The sequence below is a fragment of the Nuphar pumila genome, chromosome 3 (genome assembly GCF_984573655.1).
Source record: "Nuphar pumila chromosome 3, dmNupPumi1.hap1.1, whole genome shotgun sequence".
NCBI classification, from domain to species: Eukaryota; Viridiplantae; Streptophyta; class Magnoliopsida; order Nymphaeales; family Nymphaeaceae; genus Nuphar; species Nuphar pumila.
In genome coordinates, this window is record NC_143251.1 from 1,577,061 (window position 1) to 1,596,889 (window position 19,829).

At 38.5% G+C, this 19,829-nt stretch overlaps 2 protein-coding genes across 3 annotated transcripts in view; both read left to right on the plus strand.

Annotated features, from left to right (window-relative positions):
• Positions 1-7,549: 7,549 nt before the first annotated feature.
• The window catches only part of JAC1 (J-domain protein required for chloroplast accumulation response 1), a 36,344-nt gene continuing 24,064 nt past the window's right edge, over positions 7,550-19,829 (plus strand). Inside the window, exons 1-5 of one of the 2 annotated variants that reach the window (XM_089998574.1) lie at positions 7,550-8,321; positions 9,467-10,263; positions 10,382-10,782; positions 10,948-11,059; positions 18,277-18,350. In XM_089998574.1, coding sequence (XP_089854700.1) covers positions 7,855-8,321; positions 9,467-10,263; positions 10,382-10,782; positions 10,948-11,059; positions 18,277-18,350 — 1,851 coding nt within the window. In that variant the 5' untranslated portion in view covers positions 7,550-7,854. The remainder of the gene's footprint in view (positions 8,322-9,466; positions 10,264-10,381; positions 10,783-10,947; positions 11,060-18,276; positions 18,351-19,829) is intronic. The other variant, XM_089998575.1, reaches the window with a different exon arrangement.
• Positions 13,302-14,432, plus strand: LOC149841595 (uncharacterized). Its single transcript, XM_089998576.1, has 2 exons — positions 13,302-14,044; positions 14,281-14,432. The coding sequence occupies exons 1-2, from the start codon at positions 13,411-13,413 to the stop codon at positions 14,307-14,309; spliced, it is 663 nt and encodes a 220-aa protein (XP_089854702.1). The 5' UTR covers positions 13,302-13,410; the 3' UTR covers positions 14,310-14,432.

The following is a 19,829-nucleotide window of genomic DNA, read 5'->3' on the forward strand; positions in this document are numbered from 1 at the left end:
GGTTTCTCACAAGAAGAAATTGGTTTATTATTTCATGTAAATTGGTACCTTGAATGATTAGCCGAATTCGATTTAAAGGGAATGTTATAGTTATTGATCGCGAATTTCATAAAGGCGAAGAAAAATGATGATGTATCTTAACTTTTGTAGAAGTTGTAGGATCTACCACCTAAGACAATAATTGATAGCCTTGTCTCATAATTTTGATGATCGAGGATGTTGTGTCATTGTCACTCGCGAAATATAGTTGTTAATAATTTTTTCATCAGAACTTGTATCTCCTATCATCTCCAAATAGGCATTATATGTGAATGGATTAATGGGTCCTTTATTATTAAGGGATTTTAATACATTAGTATATACCTTGTTCAGGCAGGCGTCATCTATTCATTCTCGGTAGGTTCTCAAGTTTGTTATTATTATAATCTATTCATTATGCTCTATTTTTTAAACTGATCGAGCATCTTGTCCGTGAAGGCGGTCTCTGAATTTTGCATGTAATTTTCTCATAGGATGGTGCATTGTTGCACTCTGAGGTTTGTCATGAACCTTGACTCATTCATCAGTGAACGGGCATGTCTCGAATGTCTTATAGTACACAGTGATGACAATTAGTTCGGTTTTTAGAAAAAATTAATGCTTTTGTTTTTCTTGAAAACCAACATGGGTATTCTAGGAGATTATCGTTGTCAAATGATATCTCGATCCTCAAGTCGATGTAGATTTAGGTTATTCTTAGATGCATATCGAAAAACTTGATGAACATGTGATCGGAGTTCATGTAATCAAAGTTTTGTATTTTGCTCATTCAAAAAATAGATTCAGTTACGTATTTCTAAAATGTATCAAACTTATTTTTTTAACAATCTTTTAATGTTTGAACTAGTTAATGTTTCATAAAGTTTGATAATTGAGAATGTTTGATGCACACGAGTGTAAAATCTTGCATACATACTTTTTGAAAAGAGAATTAAAGTGCATATGCACATTAAAGTGGTGTACGTAAGAAAATCATGCATAATTTAATAAAGCAAGCATATGCAAAATTGTGCACGTAAATAAATGCATGCATAATTTAAGAAAGCAGTGTCTATATAAATGTTGTCTTAGATAAATATGTGCATAGTTTAATTAAAGCAGCCTACACAAAAGTGCGTATGTAAATGAATGCATGCATAATTTAAGAAAGAAGTATCTACATAGATGCCATTATAAATAAATGTGTGTAATTTAAATAAAGTCAACTTACTAAAAATTGCATACTTAAAAAAATTCTTGCATAATTAAAGAAAATAGTGTATGCATAAATGCCATCTTAAATAAATGCATGCATAATTTAAATAAAATAAGAATACGATAAATTGTGTATTAAAATAAATCATACATATACATGTATCTATAATAATATATATATATATATAACATAAATACGAAATACTTATATTAAGATTGCACAACAATAGTCATCGCGTGTATTTTTCTTACTTTAGTAAAATTGTGACCTTTTGACAGATTTGAACGTAAGTAATAGCTTGCTCATGCCTTGATATTTGTGCCAAAGGTTCATAAATTCGTAGATTGCGTAGGTTCGACGCACTCAAAAGATTTTTGCAAAACTACGACAAGAACGATAATTAAATATATTTTTGGTGGAGGTGGCATCACCAAGGTCGAACCTGAACTGAGTTCGAGTCGACATGATCAAGCTGGGCTCCTCTTGACTTGGTTGCCATTAATCTGAACCAGCTCGATGGGGGCTCAAACCAATTCAGGCTCAGTTAAAGTTTGCTAACCGGGCTTGGTTAGGGGGTTCAATCGAGTTTTGGCTCAATGAAGTCGCAAGAGGATTGCATAGCTTGGCTAGGGCTCAATCGACCCTCAAGCCGAGTTCCCAAAAAGATAAGGAGAGTTCTCAAAAAGATAAGGAAAGTGCATGGCTCAGTTGTGGTTCAGCCGAGCTGGGCTCAGTTGAGCTCGAGCCGAGCTCAAACACCAAAGAGAGAAGGGGTGTGGGTCAGTTGGGGCTCAACTCAATCTGAGCTCTAAAAACTTGAGAGTGGGCATGGCTCGGTTGGGGCTCAACCCAGTCGGGCTAAGTAGAGCTCGAGACAAGCCTTAAACCCCTTACCAACCCAGGTAGCCCCGGCTCTAACGGTGGTTGGTGGGGTCTCGACTGAGGCAAGCTCAACCCCTCACCAACCCAGGTAGCACCCTGAGTGCAGGGTGGTGTGGGTCACCCTGGCTCAGCTAAGGGGCAGCAGCAGTTGCTGCTGAAAAAACAGAGAGGGAGACGGCAATGGAGGCGATGATGGCGGCGTCACTGTGGCTCCTTGGAGAAGAGCCCATGTCGCACCGAAGGTGGTGTGGTAGGTACCTGAGCCTTTCTCAGGTCAATAGCAGACAATGACAGCCATGACTGTTGCTGTCGTGGGCTGCTGAAAAAACAGAGGTCGGCAGCGGTGTTATTGTGCTACCATGAACCAGAGAAGTGAAAGGTGCTCAGCTCCTTCCGAACACAGGCACAAGGGTGCCATATAGATGGTGGAAGAAGAGGGGATGGGCTTACCTCTGTATGTGGGTCTCGGCTGAGAGAACGGTGCAAGGACATCAGTCTCCGGTGGGGACAGTGGTGGTGGTGGTGGTGGTGGCGGTAGCTCGCTGGAGGAGGAAGGGAATATGAGGTGAGGAGAGAGAGAGAGTTATAGTGAGGGTGGTGCAGTGGGATTGAGGAAGAGTGAAGAAGAAGAAGAGACATTGGGGCTTTTATAACAGTCGTGGGGTTGGTGGTGCATGAACATGCTTTTGGGTTTGGGTTGGATCCAACCCAAACCCAAAAACACTTTAAAAAGTGTGAGTATTATATGTTGTTGGATTGGGTTGGGTCCATTATCTACTCAATATTTATATACTGTTAAATGTGGTTAGATTTTGTTTTGGATTGGGTTGGGTTCATTTGGATCCAACTCAATCCATTATATATATATTGTGTGGTTTGGATTTGGATTTTAAATCTAAATCCAATCCAAACCTTATTTCAAGTTTAGATCCAAGGCATATGGATTTGGATTGAGATTGGATTGGGTCCATTTTAGTTGAAACCTTAAATATTGTTTTAAATAAAATCATGCTTAGGTCTTGTTTAGATCTTGGATCCAAATAGCCTCTCTCTCTCTCTCTCTCTCTCTCTCTCTCTCTCTCTCTCTCTCTCTCTCTCTATATATATATATATATATATATATATATATATATATATATATATATATATATATATATATATGTTTGAGAATTGATCCATATTTTTGGATCCAATTTTAGACCCAGAGTATTCATTAATTTGGATCTCTTTTGGTTTAATCTTCTTTTGAGATTGGATTCATCTAATGGATCCAAATCCTAAGTCTTAAGGATTTGGGTAATCCGAATCTCTTTTGAGATCCAATTCAAAATTAATCTAAACTCGAACCAAGTCCATCGAATGAATCTAAGTCCTTATGATATTTTATAAATTTGGATCATTCTCTGGATCTAAACTCATTTAACTAGGAGATCTAGTGGATCCCAGGCATCTCAAATGTATATTTCAAATTGGGTTTTATGGGGGGTCATTAGGTTGCATGAAGTACTGGTCTCGATCATCTCTCATATTTAGGTTGTCTCTAGATCACTCATGAAATAAGATACCACATAGGACCCTTAATATATGCAACATATATTGATAATACATGGTTACCGGAAAAAAATGTGTGTGAATGGTTTTAAGATATCAATATTGATGACTAAGTTCAATCCTTAGCTACTTAGTTTCTGAGATTATCTGAATATCGTATACACTAAGTGAAGGTTCAAACTCAAAAGGTAACTTTATTTATGCATATGACTTTTATCAACATTTTCATATTTTTCTTTTTATAATTTTGACCCGTGTAGTGGATTGTTATTGTTTGACTCAAATTTAATAGTCATTTTTAATCGAATTCTTTGACCGAACGACCCTCTCATTGCCTAAGTTTTGGAGAAATGAGTTTTGGAGGAAAAGTTTACTTTATGAAATATGTTTAGTCTCACATTGATCATTTTTTTTTAAATATAATGGTTTTAAAATGTTTAGAGTTCACTTAGAAGGTAAGGCCCTTAAGGAGCTTTTGAATTAAACTTTAAACTTTGGACGTTGTTCATTAGACATGATCTTGGACTAGGATTTGTGGGCTTGGTTCGGTGCAATCTTGGTCTTGGCTTGACTTTGACCAATCTTTTTATCACTCTTTTTTTTTTATATCATAAAACGTGGTTGTATTTCATACTTCTGCACTCGATTTTTACTTGGAGGTGCAATTGTCCCTTTTAAGAAAGTGCAATAGTGCATGCCTCCAAGCCAATTTAGTTATTGTCATCATAATAGTCGTCATCTCAATTGTGCAAAAATTTCAATACACAGTGGAGAGAGAGAGAGAGAGGCACTAGAATATGAGAACTAGAAATATGGATATTTTCAACACTTTTTTTGCAAATTCAACTATGTGGTTGTGCCTGACATGGTGAACTTGCTAGGAGTCAACCATTGGATTGTGTATTTTCGAAGAAAAATATGATTTTTGAATGCTTGAATATTTATAAAGATTAAGAGCCATTGATTTTAAAGACTTAAAAAAATCTTGTTTATGTATCAAAATTGGATGATTCAAGAGCATGTTCTTATAAAATGAAGCATGTAGATTACATCTATACAATTATATTCAAGAGAAAAGAACAAAAATCTATGAAAATAGCAGTTAACACATTAGTTCTTGTATTTTCATTTCTCATATTTTAGTAACTATATATATGAGAAACCGGAACATGTAAACCAATAAAATATGTAAACTAATATAAACCAATATTTTCATAGGGTTTTTTTATAAATCTAACCCTGCGTATGCATTCATTGTGGTCCATTTGCTTGGAATCGACTATTGGATCATCTTAATCGGATTAAAAAATATGATTTTGTATTTTTTAATATTTATGAAAATGATGAGTTATTGATTTTCAAGCCTTAAAAGATTCATCATATACATCATACATTGTAATTAAATTATCTAAGAGTATGTTCCTGTAAAACCAAACATCTAGATCGCATTAGTAAGGTGAAATTTAAAAAAAAAAAAAACTATGAACAGTTTATACCAATTTACATATTTTTTTGGTTTACATATTTATATAAGCTTCTTAGGGTTTTTTTCAAAATCATCCTTATAGGGTATACCCAAAATCGTCACTCCCTTACAATTTTCAAAATCATCTTTGACTTTCCCTTTGCCCTATCTAAACCATCATTTGATTCGGAACCACCACCATTTTGCCCGTTGTTGCTACTAGGGGTGGCAATTTCTGACGCGACCTGCAAACCCGCTTCTTAGCCGGGTTCGGGTTTGGCTTAAACGGGTTCGTGTTGTAAACGGGTCGGCCCGCCTAACTTGTTTATTAAACGGGTTGGGTTCATGTTAGGGGTATGCCAACCCGCCAACCCGCCAACCCGTAAACTTTTCAATGTAAAACCCTGAACCCGCCTGCCAACTCGTTTACCCAACGTGTTTATTAAACGGGTTAACCGTGTCGTGTCGGTTTACCCGTTTAATAAATGGGTCGGGTTCGTGTTTGCCACAGCCGACCCGTTTAATAAAGGGGTTGGGTTCATGTTGAGGTATGCTGACCTACCAACCCGACCCGATTGCCACCCCTAGCTGCTACCACCATGGCCCCCACTATCATTACCATCAACATCACCATTATGGTGCCACTAGGACACCACAAATAGCTTCTTGCATAACTACCACTAGGGATGTAAACGGTTCTGTGCAACCCGAATTCGTATCCATTAAGCAGGTTTGGTAGTCAAATCTATATTCTATTAATAATGGGATCTGGGTTTGATATTAAGTTTTGCATTTGGACATGAACTTAAATCCGACTAAAACCCAAATCTGACTAAAATCCCAACAGATTAAATGTAAATACCAGGTTTTAAGCTAAATGGATCCGGGTTTGGTTTCATCTTTTTTCATCAGAATCTGAATTTGACTCCAAACCCGATTGAGTTGGACATGATAATGCCTAGATCCTACCCAAATCCGAACTGTTTACATTCCTACTCCCCGCCCTCTCCACAAAGTTGAAAATCATAAAAAACTATTCATCGAATTATCTCCCTTCACCGTAGCGCTCCCACAAAGCTAAAGATAACCTCTGCCATAATCTTATGGCATAGAACGTTCTGAAAATATATTAAAAGTTAAATGATCCCTTATTTTTGTTCGGATTATTAAATCCCACTATGACAATCAGCAAATCCCTAAACAAACTACAAAGAATTTAAAACTACCACAGGCTTCTTCCAAAGTCATCAAGGAACACCACTAACCAACAAATTGTCTGCTAATGAAAACAAGAATCAAACCCAAATCAAATTGTTCTAAATTAAACAGAAAATCTAAAATTTTCAAAACCTAATAACATTTTTCTGTTTTTTCTTTTTGTTTCTAAGCCACACGTCATGGAAAAGTTAAGTATAAAAACTTGTACAAATACAAAAAACCAAAGACACCAGCAAAGAAAAAGTGGCTGATGGCTGCATTTTATGTTACAAATGAAGCCCAAAGCAAAACGCTGTTTTAAAGATTCTTTTGAGGGAGGGAGAGAGAGAGAGAGAGACATGCTGCGGAAGAAATTACCGCAGAGGCAGGAACAATAGTGGGAGCACAAGAGCATGGGTAATCTGATCATTTTATTAACTAGTTAACCATGGCCAATGTTTGACCTGATTAGTTAAGAGAGAGAGAGGCCATCCAACTACAATGAGACGACTCTCCTGTCTCTAATGCTTGAGCATCTCATCGATCAGATCTCATATATTTGTTCTTTAAAATTTGTTTAGTAAGAAATATGTTTTACAAAAGGACTTTACGGTATATAGGCATGTTTTTAGAAACTTAGAAAAATCGATAACTCATAATGCATTTAAAACTTTACAGTTCAAAAGTATTGGGGCTGCTGATTTTTAATGCTCTTAAAAACACAAACATTGAAAATCATAATTCAAAACATGTTGCCCATGCTAAAAATTCAATATGTAAAGTCAGATTCCTTGTAAACACATGCGAAACACACACACACGATTCTTTGTGCTATGACCAAGCAAACACAAGGCCATGTAAAGCCAGGGCATACCAGGCAACCCCACGTTATCTCCGTCCTCATGAGGTTGTTGTTGAAATCCGCTAAACTCCAAACCAGGCAGCCCCACGTTATCCCCTACTTCTCTTGTGAGTTGTGGCTGTTGAAACAGACCCATCGTAGGAGTAACCCACTTAATAATTGTTCAACCCTAAGAGTGCTCCTCCTTTTTAGGTCATAAGCATTATCACCCTTTACTGGTGACGAGACAACATCATCGTCCATCGACTTCAACAAAACTCAACACGGCATGTTTTTGAACGAGGTGGGACCGAGTAGTGGGAAAACTAAGGATTGACGGTTGATGATGGTGTTGATACCATATCACCCAGTGATTGGTGATAAGGCTTGTCCCTTGATTCACTCTTCCCCTTTTCTGTCTCCCATTTCTCCATTTCCATCTAAAAATTCCATGCCAATCATGAACCATAATCTCTTTCCCTTCTCTTCTGTGTCTCTTCGGTATGCTTTTCCGATGCCCTAAAAGCTCTCTCTCTCTCTCTCTCTCTCTCTCTCTCTCTCTCTCTCTCTCTTGTTCCCGCCATTTTGGAGTTTGAAAAACTTCCCTCGTCTAAACGGAGCAATTTTTGAGAAGCTCTGGTTCTGATCCTTTGTGTCGTTGAGGTCGGTGTTTCCAAGGAGGGGATGGAGAAGCTCTCGTATCCGGAGCACGTTCATCTGGGCTACAACTCCAAGAAGTTCTATGGGATCAAGAGCATCAGCGCGCTCTCCTCCCCCAAGATGCCGAGCCGGATCTTCGATCCCGGCGGGAACCCCCCGCTGGAGCCCGAATTCGACTTCGCCGATGTGTTCGGAGGCCCGCCGCGGACAGCGGCAGCGAAGGAGTCTCCGAGCCAGAAGCCGGATGAGGATTGCAGGAATCTGAGGGAGAAGCCGGTTTTCGGCGAAGAGAGCCATAGGCAGCGGCGTCTTAGCAAAGATTTCTTCGACGATATATATGGTGGTGACGTTTGGTCTGCTGCTCAAAAGAAGCCGGAGAAGAAGGTGGCTTTCTATTCGATGCCGGCATCTCGAATCCTCAGCCCTACTTGTGCTTCTCCGCCGAAAGTAGTGCCGTTCAGCCCTGTGCCTTCGCTTCCTTCGAGGATGATGTTCGATCTCTGTTTTTTTTCTTATAGAAATGCTTCTTATGCCATATAGTTCTATGTCAAAGAGCCTACACAGAATTGCAACAACATCGGTTGAGTTGGGCTTTGGCCTCTTTCTCTAGCAACCAATTTAGTGGAAACAATATTATGGGAGTCCAGGGACTCATGCTCAAGTTTTAGTCTTGAATACACGGAATTTGGTTCTTATACGACTGACACAGTGCGGTATGTGTTTTGTTTTAGGATTCAAACAAGTGATCGTGTTCCTTAGAGAACTGAAAACCGGAGTCCTAATTGCATCCAGTGATGCTGATCAGAGATTTTGAATATATGATTTTGCTTAGCACAGGCAAATCTTGTTTGGATGATAAACCGATCGTGCCATCTTAACTCAATTACATAAGGTTCTCCCTTTAGGCTCTGTTCGGGAGACGTTGTTGGGAGCGGTGATGAAATCGGCGGATTTCACAACAACGTCCTCATGAGGCTGTTGTTGAAACCCGCTAATTTATAACACCATGGCCCCTCACATCTCCGTCTCCCCTTCCAAAATGGCAACTCCATTCGACGGAGACCATTGGGATTCAATGAATCCCCTGTTGCTGCTCCCAACTACGGCTCCCAATCAGAGTTAGCTGTGCCAACATTTTCTATATTGATGTTTGAGCACGGTTTATGCCATTGTTCTTGACCATTTCTCATCATTCCTTTTTTTTTTCAATGAGGAACCTGCCTAGGAACTGGGTCCATTGGCTTCTCTCCCTAGATAGTAAACCCGGGGTAGCAGCCTACCCACAAAGACATACTCCAGGCAAATCAGGGGCATAATCGCTGCGTGACTATTTCTTTTCAGTCTATACATCAGATAATGGCGTATCAATTGAAGGTTGTTCATTTATCTTGACCAAGCACTAGTGTTAGTAGATCGTGATTATTACAGTCTTTGTTGTTGATGTTGTGAGCACTGAATGATGCATATATCTATTCACACTTGGAAATTTGATTGCCCTCAGACTTGCTCGGAGTAAATCATAAGCAGTTATCGACATCAGTTAACTTTCTGGTTATTCTTACTGCGAGTAAATTCACTTATTTCAGTCGATTCATTTGTTTCAGTTGAATTCATTTGTTTTGATTTCTACTCTCAGCCAATTTCCTGATCTAGGCAAGGGATCAGATTCCCCAACATGCATAACTCCTACGTGCCCCAGCCCCAACAAATACAGAGACAAACTCCCCAATGCAAATGGGATTCCACCTTCACCGGATCTTTCTGTCTCGAGCCCAAAAGGGCAGGCTCACGTGTGCATTAGCGACACCAAATTTTCACTTCAGTCAGTTCAAGGACAGCAAGACCCTATAAATGATGCCCGGTCATCGTACCGACAAAGTCGGTTATCCCATCAATATTCTCTCACCAGTCCCGAGTCATTGAAGCTCACAGAGGCCTCTCATAGAAAGTCAGAAGGTGACATTAGAACAGATCCAACATACCCAAGTCATGCATCTAAGAACCCACAAAGGAGTAACCAATTTCACTTCTCCATTCACAAGTGGGCAGGAAAAGGAGCAACACTTTTGATGCCCCTGAAACGACGAGATGGATCAAAAGAGCAGAATACCAAAGAAGTAAAAACTAATGGGCTACAGAAAAAAGTCTTCCAGGAACTTTGTACTCATGATGATGAAAAACCATCTGTGGCTTCTTGTTCTAATCAGGGAGTTTTTGGAATTGAGGTTACAACTCCTCATGATCTAGATCCAAATAGAAAAGAGAATCGACAACAACAAGAGAAGAAACTTTCTCATGGCGATCCTTGTAATGCATCTGAATTGAAATTACTTAAAAGTGTCGAAAATATTTATCATCCTCATCTCAAAGAAGCATCTGAATTTCAAGTGAAGCGCCTTCCCTGTTTGGTCGAAAATGATTCAGAAGAATCAGGTAATTGAGTTACATGTAGTGTAGCCTCCGTTTGAACCTAGAGTATCAGTTAGAAGACACCAACAGAAGTTAATATGCAATTTCTAAATGAAAGCCTTGTGCTGAAATGATATGGCAGGGAAGGACGAGACTATTGATCAGAAAAAGGGTATGGTGCAAAAGAATATTCAATCGATAAGTATCTATGATGGCCAGAACGGGAAGGAAGCCACGGTAGATTCTACGTTTGAAGACACACAAGCAGCAAGACCAACTGTGGATACCATTGAACCAAATTCGGAAGCGAGGTTGCTTGGAAATAGATTCAAGGGGAAAGTTAGAGAATTTATCAAAATATTTAATCAGGAGGCATCCCACAAGTTCACCCATAAAGTTGACGGTAGGAGTGAGAAGTTTGGTACCCAAGGTATGCGATCCACTAATGCTGAAACACAACCGAGTAACTCTTGTGCAGAGAGAAGGCCAGAGAAGATCACAAGAGATAGTGGTGATGTGGCATCAACAGATGCTCCACTCAAGGTATGTATTAAATAACATTTTGCAAGATTTTAGTAAGCTCACTACTATGCTTTTTGCTTCAGTTATATATGTCGAAAACTATGTCCAAACAAAAAAATCTAGCTTCAAGTCTTATACCTCTTGACTTTTTTTTCCTTTCTTTTTTCTTGTTCACTTTTCTCTCAGGTTCGTCATATTTTGGAACAAGAAGAGGACCCTAACTTCGATATGCAGTTCAATATGCATGTGATTCATTGTCAGAGCCCAAAAAGAAATGTCTTCTCAGGGATATTTGCTGGTAAAAATCCAGAAGTCTTCATAGCTAATGAGAAAAGAATTTTCTTAACAGAAGCCATCTTAATAATGAGTCTTTTTTCAAACTTGCGATGGTTTCCATATTCACTAATAAAATGCCCTTAAGGTTGCCTGAACATTTTTACAACCTTTTTTCTTTCTTTTTTCTGTCTTCAGAAACAGTACATACAAGGTTAGCTTCCTTTTTGTTAGCCCTCATGCCTCCTCCATCATTCTCTTTATCTAGTCTTGTAATATCGTGTAATCTAGATTTGTAGGTTTTGGATTTTCCTTCTTAGCTTGATGTACAAAACATATTCATCCTATCTTTCCGAATTATTCTTTATGTGTTCATCTCTTCTTTTTTTAACTTTTGAAAAAGTTTCAAAACTACAGCTACCCTTTCAGCTACTTCTAACAATCTAACAGTGCACCTAACATTTGCACGCTGATAAAAGGATGCTGATTTATGACTTGGTTAATTAAAAGCACCCCTCAGGCTAACTTCATCAATTCATTTCATTGCTAGATATTTAAGGAATGTCTAATTTACCCTTAAATCACATTTTTGCTTCAATAAAAATCAACCTTCTCACTTCTAATTTCAAATCTCTCTCTCTCTCTGTCTGAGATAGAAGTGAATCTTCTTTTGTTGAAACATTGAGAGGAGAGAGAATAAACGAAGCAACTCTCCTCAATGGTAACATAGTGGCAAGTTCTTAAGCATGATTGCCTTCCATTTCCTTCCCTACAATCTCTGCCACCATTCCATCATTCCCATCTAGATCCCTATGTCTAAGCCTGCTCCTTCTTTCTATTAGAATATGGGCTGGATATGGATCCATTTAATAAAGGATCCATATCCATTCCCAGGCTTTGTATTTTAATGTAATGAGTTACTAATACAAGGGCATTTTTGTCCACGTATGAATTATTGTAACCCTATTAAGCTAATGATGTATTAGCGCAGACTGGTGAAGGAAACAGGCTGCCGATTCTCAACAACAATATCAGAGCTCTCTCTCTCTCTCTCCCTCTCTCTCTCTCGTCTTTGATTTCTGCAGGTATTCTATTATGGTATCAGAGCAGTGGCAGTTCTGGGCATAAAGAATCTCTTCAGCGCAAGCTTTAATTGAACCAAAAAGGCACGATCCTTCAGCTTCTTCAGTCAGCCGAGTCTTTCCCATTCAACATCGGCCCTATCTCTCCTTCCAGTTAGCCGAGTCTTTCCCATTCAGAGGCTGAAATCATTCAGCCGAGTCTCCTTCATCTTCTTCAGCCACACCCAACAGTAGATCCTTCATCTTATCCAGCGTAACGTGAAAAGCATGATCCTTCAGCCGAGTCCTGACATTCATCTAATCCAGCGTAACGTGAAAAGCACGATTCTTCAGATCGAGTTCCCTTCACCACTTCAGCAGATCACCTTCTTCAGGTCGAGTTCCTTGTGCCGAGTCCCCTTCATCCTCTGCAGCAGATCACCTTCTTCAGGTCGAGTTCCCTGTGCCGAGTCCTATCTTTCTAGTTTCTAGTTTGACAGAAAAAGATTACCTATCTTTCTAGCTTCTGCTGTGAAAATCTATTGGTCGAAGTTTGTTTTTCAGTTTTCCATTTGTTTTACACCATTATCCTCTAATATTTCTTCTTTTTATTCTTTAGTTGTGAAAATTTATTCTTTAGTTTCATGTTGATTCATCATATTTAACATCTTGTATTCTGATTTCAGTAAAATCGAGTTCCCTGGTTTTCCAACCATGAATCTGTTTTCGATATCCTCATTCCTTTTCTGTCAAACTTTCCATACCCTAGAGCTCTCATTTCCCTTGTCGTGTCATTGTGCCGTTTTTTGTCAACTGTAATAAAACAGCTCAGTTTCAGTCACTAGTATTATTTCTCAAAAAAAAAAAAGGTTGTCAACAAGCCTACAAATGGATACTTCAGCCAATTCGGGTCTTTCTTCCAATTTCTTGGGGCAGCTAGTTTCGGAAAAGCTAACTATAAACAACTATCTGACTTGGAAAAGGCAAATTGCTCCTTTTATTCGAAGTCAAGACCTTTCAGGTCACTTGGATGGCTCCATTCCAATGCCCCCAGAATCCATCATAACTGAAGCCAAAGAGGATGGAGGATTACCGAATATTGTTCGCAATCCTGCCTTTGTTTCTTGGATGAAGCGCGATCAGGCACTTGTCGCATACATCACTTCCATGTTATCACAAGAAGTACTGATTTCCATTTTTGATGATTGCACATCCAAAGTTTTGTGGGAGGCTTTAGCTCAAACCTACTCTCAGATATCGGAGGCCAAAGTGTTGTTTCTCAAACGCGAATTTCAAATGCTAAAAAAAGGGGGCAATGAGCATCATTGAATTCTTAAATCAAGTCAAAAGCATCAGAGATCAGTTAGCCATGGTTGGATATCCAGTGTCAGATAAAGAAAAAGTGCAGCAGACACTGAATGCTCTGGGACCAGAATATCATGTTCTTGTAACGTCTTTATTGTGTCTACCTACGCTACTCAGTTTTGAAGAATTACGTGCTAAACTCTTTCAGTATGAGATGACTCTGAAAAGCATGTCTGATGCTTCAGCAGGACAATCATCTACGCATGAAGTTCTTGCCACAGGGATAATAGTTGATCGTTCACGAGGAGGACGTGGCAGAAGCAGGGGAACTCCAATCCAGGGTGGACGTGGGTTACTACCTACACCAAATCCTAATGTCAGTATTTCAAAGAATGTTCTCACATGCTACCAGTGTAACAAACGTGGTCACATCAAAGCCAACTGCTGGTTCAATCCACAAAATCAGAACAGAACACAAAATAATAGAAATGCTGCTACATCAGGAACTGCAGGTACATTTCGAGTCAGTGATGATGCCAAGGATCTTCTCTTATCTGCGATGGCCAACTTGAATCTAAAACAGAGTGATGATGGAATATGGTATGTTGACTCTGGGGCAGCCGCTCATGTCACTGGCAATGCAGGTAAGTTCTCTACCTTGACTCCTTATCTTGGTAAATCTAATATTGTAACTGGAGATGGGACTCACCACCCTATTTCAAACATTGGCAATGTCCTCATTCCTTTGTCTGAGTCATCTATTTCTTTATCTGATGTTGTTCATGCGCCTAATATAAAGAAAAATATTATCTCTGTTTCTAAGCTTGTTGACTCTACCAATTCATCTGTGGAATTTACTCCTACTTCTGTCTTTGTCAAGGATCTTCAAACGAAGGAGATGTTCGCTAAAGGAGAGCGACGTGGAAACATGTATGTCTTCAATGAAGATTCAACCTCCAGTGTCCTGAAACCCAAGTCTGATCATGTCTCCAAAAGCGTCTTAAGTATATCCAAATGTAATAAGCCGGATCTCTGGCATTCTCGTCTTGGTCATTGTAGTCAAGTCTTTATTGAAAAGTTAGTGTCCAATGGTTTTCTTTAAGAGTATGTTTCATCTTCATTGAAGGATAAAATGTGTCCCAGTTGTCAGGTCTGCAAAAGTCATGTACTTCCTTTTCATCAAATAAATAAAAGAGCTTCCATGCCCTTTGAAATAATATGTTCTGATGTTTGGGGCCCAGCCCCCAATCCTTCCTCTTCTGAAAGCAAATATTATGTATCTTTTATTGACAGTTTCTCTCGTTTTACCTGGATATTCTTTATGAAACACAAATCAAAGGTTTTTTCCATCTTCCGTCATTTTCATGCCTATGTTAAAACTCAATTCTCCCAAAACATTCAAATTCTCCAATGTGATGGAGGTGGTGAGTATTCCTCCAAAGAATTTTTAGATTTTCTCCAAGATAATGGGATACATCGTAGAGTTTCTTGCCCGTACACTCCACAACAAAATGGAATTGTTGAACGTAAACATAGACATATTGTGGAAAGTGCAATGAGTATGATGCATGATTGTAACTTGCCCATTAGTCTTTGGACAGAAGCTTTTCACACTGCCACTCATGTGATAAATCGTCTTCCTATGTCTATCCTTGAAAATCAGTCTCCCTATTACGTTCTCTTTGGTGCACATCCTGATTATGATGAGTTACGAGTTTTTGGATGCACATGTTATGTACACATTGATAAATCCATGAGAACTAAATTTCAGAACAAAGCCTTCATATGTCAATTTGTTGGTTATGCAGATGAACATAAGGGCTACAGGTGTTATGACCCTGCCAATAAGAAGGTTAGGATTTCCAGAAATGTTGTTTTTGATGAAAATAGTTTTCTGAAAAGTAAAGCAAATCACAATCGAGAACACGGTGACGCAACTGGTAATTGGTATGATCCATGGCTTAGTGCTGAACTTATTTCACATACTGCCGAAGATACTATTTTGATCCCTGAAGACATACATGGTGAGACAGTTTCAGATGATGCATCACAAACAGCATGTCTGAGATACAAAGGTAATGTGTATACCAGGAGACCCAAAGAGCAAACAAATGTACCTGCTGAAGAACACGTTGCTTTGCCTGATAACAAAGAAGCACCAAGAAGATCAGGTAGGATAAGACATCCTATTGAAAAATGGGTTAGTTATGACAACTTTTCTATGGACTTTCAAATTTTTCTATCCAAGATTGAGAAACATGATGAACCACTTGGTTTTCATCAAGTTGTCCAATCCAACAAATGGATTGAAGCGATGAATGAGGAGATCGAGGCACTTCATGAGTATCAAACATGGGAGATAGTTGGGCGTCCTCCAGATAAGAATGTTGTTGGTTCCAAATGGGTATATAAAATTAAATATAAACCGGATGGTAGCATTGAACGGTACAAGGCACGTCTCGTAGTCAAGGGTTTCACTCAAGAATATTGTCAGGATTACGATGAGACATTCAGCCCAGTGGTGAAAATGGGAACTATTCGCATCATACTTGGCTTGGCCATTAAACATGGCTGGATCCTTAGTCAACTTGATTCTTCATGGAAATTTAAAGGAAGAGGTCTACATGGAGCAACCTCAAGGTTATACAGAGGGAGACCCAAAAGAGTATGTATGCAAGTTAACCAGAGCCTTGTATGGTTTGAAGCAAGCTTCCAGATCATGGTTCGAAAGCTTCTCCTTAGAAATTCAGAAACATGGTTTCTTTCGTTCCCAACTAGATCATTCTCTGTTCATATACAGGAATGATACCACCATGGTTTTCTTACTCATATATGTTGATGACATTGTGATCACTGGTAATGCTCCAGACCACATTCAACGAATTAAAGTTTTATTGAGTATGCAGTTCAAAATGAAAGACCTTGGGGAACTGAGATACTTTCTTGGTGTAGAGGTGGATAGACAAGATAACAAAATGTCATTAACTCAACACAAATACACTCTTGATCTTCTGGCTAAAGCAGGAATGACAGATTGTAAATCTCTACCTACACCCAGTGTTGTCAACCAAAAGCTCAGTATTTGTGATGGTGAGTTATATCCTGATGCAGTCAAGTATCGCAGTTTAGTGGGTATGTTGCAATATCTTACCTTTACTAGACCAGACATTGTATATTTTGTTAATCAAGTATCTCAGTTCATGCATGAACCAAAGACTGGTCACATGGATGTTGTCAAACGCATCATTCGCTATCTAAAAGGAACAATAGGCGATGGACTTACGTATATTCAATCTTCATGGAAGTCCCCAAAACATAACATATTGTCCTATACAGATGCAGACTGGGCAGGGGATCCAGATGAGAGGAGGTCTGTTTCAGGATACTGTGTTTTCATTGGAAGAAATCTTGTCTCATGGAGTAGCAGAAAACAGAAAGTTGTGGCAAGGTCTAGCACAGAGGCAGAGTATAGATCTATGGCAGCCACCACTGCAGAAGTGACCTGGATTAGGCATCTACTTACAGAAATGGGGGAGGATATTTCAAATTTGACACTTATGTGTGATAATAAAAGTGCTATACAAATTGCATTCAATCCCATTCATCACAGTCAAACTAAGCATATTGAGATTGATCAATATTTCATCAGGCAAAAGATAGCAGACAAAGAGATTGAAGCAGTTTATGTGCCTTCAGAAGACCAAATTGCTGATATGTTTACCAAAGGTCTTACAAGTCAACATTTCTGGTATCTGAAGAACAAGTTGCACATGGTTCACTCCCATGCACAACTTGAGGGAGGGTATTAGAATATGGGCTGGATATGGATCCATTTAATAAAGGATCCATATCCATTCCCAGGCTTTGTATTTTAATGTAATGAGTTACTAATACAAGGGCATTTTTTGTCCACGTGTGAATTATTGTAACCCTAGTGAAGGAAACAGGCTGCTGATTCTCAACAACAATATCAGAGCTCTCTCTCTCTCTCTCCCTCTCTCTCTCTCGTCTTTGATTTCTGCAGGTATTCTATTACTTTCAAGATGCCCATATTTTCTTACGTCCTTAATGCATCAAAATGTAATAGAAAATACACAAGTCCAAAGAGAGAGAGAGAGAGAGAGAGAGCTCTTTTAATAGTTTGTTAATTAAGGATAGAATATTTTGAAGTCCAGAAACAAGTAATCGATCATTATGGAAGAAATCACTCCAAAACTTCAGCATTAGTAATTCGTCATTATAGATTAATGATGTATGAGTGAACTTCAGTATATAGGCATTCTACTTGCATTTTTATTCCCTGAATGACTTTAATTAGCTATTACTTGCTACAGGTGTTTTATATTTAAACCATAAAACTTCCAGCAACTCTAGTCTTAGACTGGAGCCTCACTGATATGCTCAATTTATTGAATTGCGTCATTCATAATCGTAATACATAATTCTGAACTATCAATCAAATCTATGCAATATCCAAATTATAGGTAAGTGGAAGTACATGGTCATCTTGGTGTTTAACCACTTGCTGTTTGTTTAGGCAATGACTAATTATCTTCTACAAAGATTAGATCAACATGCATTTGTAGACCTACTCTTGTAGAATGCTACAAATTACCAATTCACCATTTTAATTATGATTTTTAAGCAAATACTGGTGTTTTCATGTGCATCATGTTGAATGATTTAGAAAGCTTGACCTTTGTGATTATGGTAGCGTCAGCATGAGTTTCATAGCAATCACGGGAAGTACAAAGCCTGTTATTTTTGTGATGGAGGGAATAGGATTTGGGAACAAAATCTTTGTGCTAATGCTGTCCGAATATATAGCTATTTGTGTATTTGTTGAAAATTGATATGCTTCTTTTCTTGGAATCAGCTCAAGAACGTTCTGAAGTGGTGCATGACCTTAAAGACCGGTCACCTGGTGATACTCTTCAAGGAAATTGTTCAGTATGTGCATAGTCTCTTACACCTATATCTGTTATTAAATCACGTCATTCATTCATACATCCATTTTTCCTTTTTTTTTTTCAGTCCATGTGTGTTTGTGTGTGTGTGTGTATATATATATATATATATATATATATATATATATATATATAGGGTAAATATTGGCTACTAATAAAGGTATGGAACTAATGAATAGAAATCACTATTTTCTTAAAAAAAAATCAAGTTTTTGTAAATCAAATGTCACAGATGTTATCTACATGGTTTTTTTAGTAAGAAACTTGTTTTGAATCATGTGATTATGATAAGTAATTAGGTTTTTAAAGGGGTCCAAAAATCAATGGCCCACAATGTGCTAAATTTTCATAACTCAAAATATCACATTTTTACATTAAAAAAACATGATCCAAGACTTGATCCTTAGCAAACAAATCATGTTGAACACGTCTATATGGTTAGATTGAGTTATGTACCTTCATTAGTAGACAATATTTACCCATATATATAAATATATATATATATAAGAGATATTTGTGTCACAAAATGGTATGGATTCCAATGCACTCTATTCATAATGAACATTAAAAATACAAAAGATAAATTACATTGGTGAATGAATAACTCTATTCATGGATGCTAAAAATACAAAAAGAAAAATTACATTTAAACCTCACTACAAATACACTCAACACGCAAGCCTAATACTATTCATCACTCTCTTTGTCATGGGCATAGAATTTTTTACAAACCCGTGACGCCCCAGACGGCCCAGTCTGGCCAACCTAACAGTTAAAGGTCGCACATCAACACTTTCTCATGTGTTAAATCATTTCATTGGCCCTGTGGACTATCTTGTGCGTAGCTGCCTAGCAGAAGCTGATCAAGTGCATCTTCAAATGTGTATTCTATGTAGTTCAATTTTGTCCATGTCACTTAGTGCATAGCCATCCCATATCAGCTATCACTTCTGAAAATGGTACAAACTTGCCTTAGCTTTGCGTGCCATAGAGCGTATTGCGACTCCATGCTCACAATACAATGAAACATTACCATTGAAGGAACAAGGCCTTGTGCCCCCCAGTCCGAAGACCAATTGATGATTGAACACCATAGCGAAGAGCACCACCAAGACTCATTCACCGGCGCCTAGACATTCACTTGCCTAGCCCTAAGTCACCATACTCAGTTGGAATCACCTAAGGTGATCCTTGGGAGGGGGGGTCGTGCGTCCAAACACTATGCGTGGGAAACTCCTTCTAGTCGAGAGGTCCTTAATTAAATCTCCAAAGGCAACATCTTTTGATCTGCTGGCACTGCTTAACCAAACAACGCTTCGCGTCTGTGTCGTCATAAAGTGATGCACTAACGATGATATTGTTGCCTATCGTGTGTTGTGCTATCACTATACATCACCGATCAAGCCAATGCATACCACGCGTTCCTATACTCAATGTATTTTTCACTCAGTAGAGCTCCGCA

What these genes read in the sequence shown, in the direction of transcription:
- LOC149841595 (XM_089998576.1), top strand. Translation starts at nt 13,411, where the DNA reads ATGAGCATCATTGAATTCTTAAATCAAGTCAAAAGCATCAGAGATCAG. An exon ending in TCATGTCACTGGCAATGCAG is followed by an intron (nt 14,045 to 14,280) that starts GTAAGTTCTCTA and finishes GTCTTTGTCAAG; the next exon opens with GATCTTCAAACGAAGGAGAT.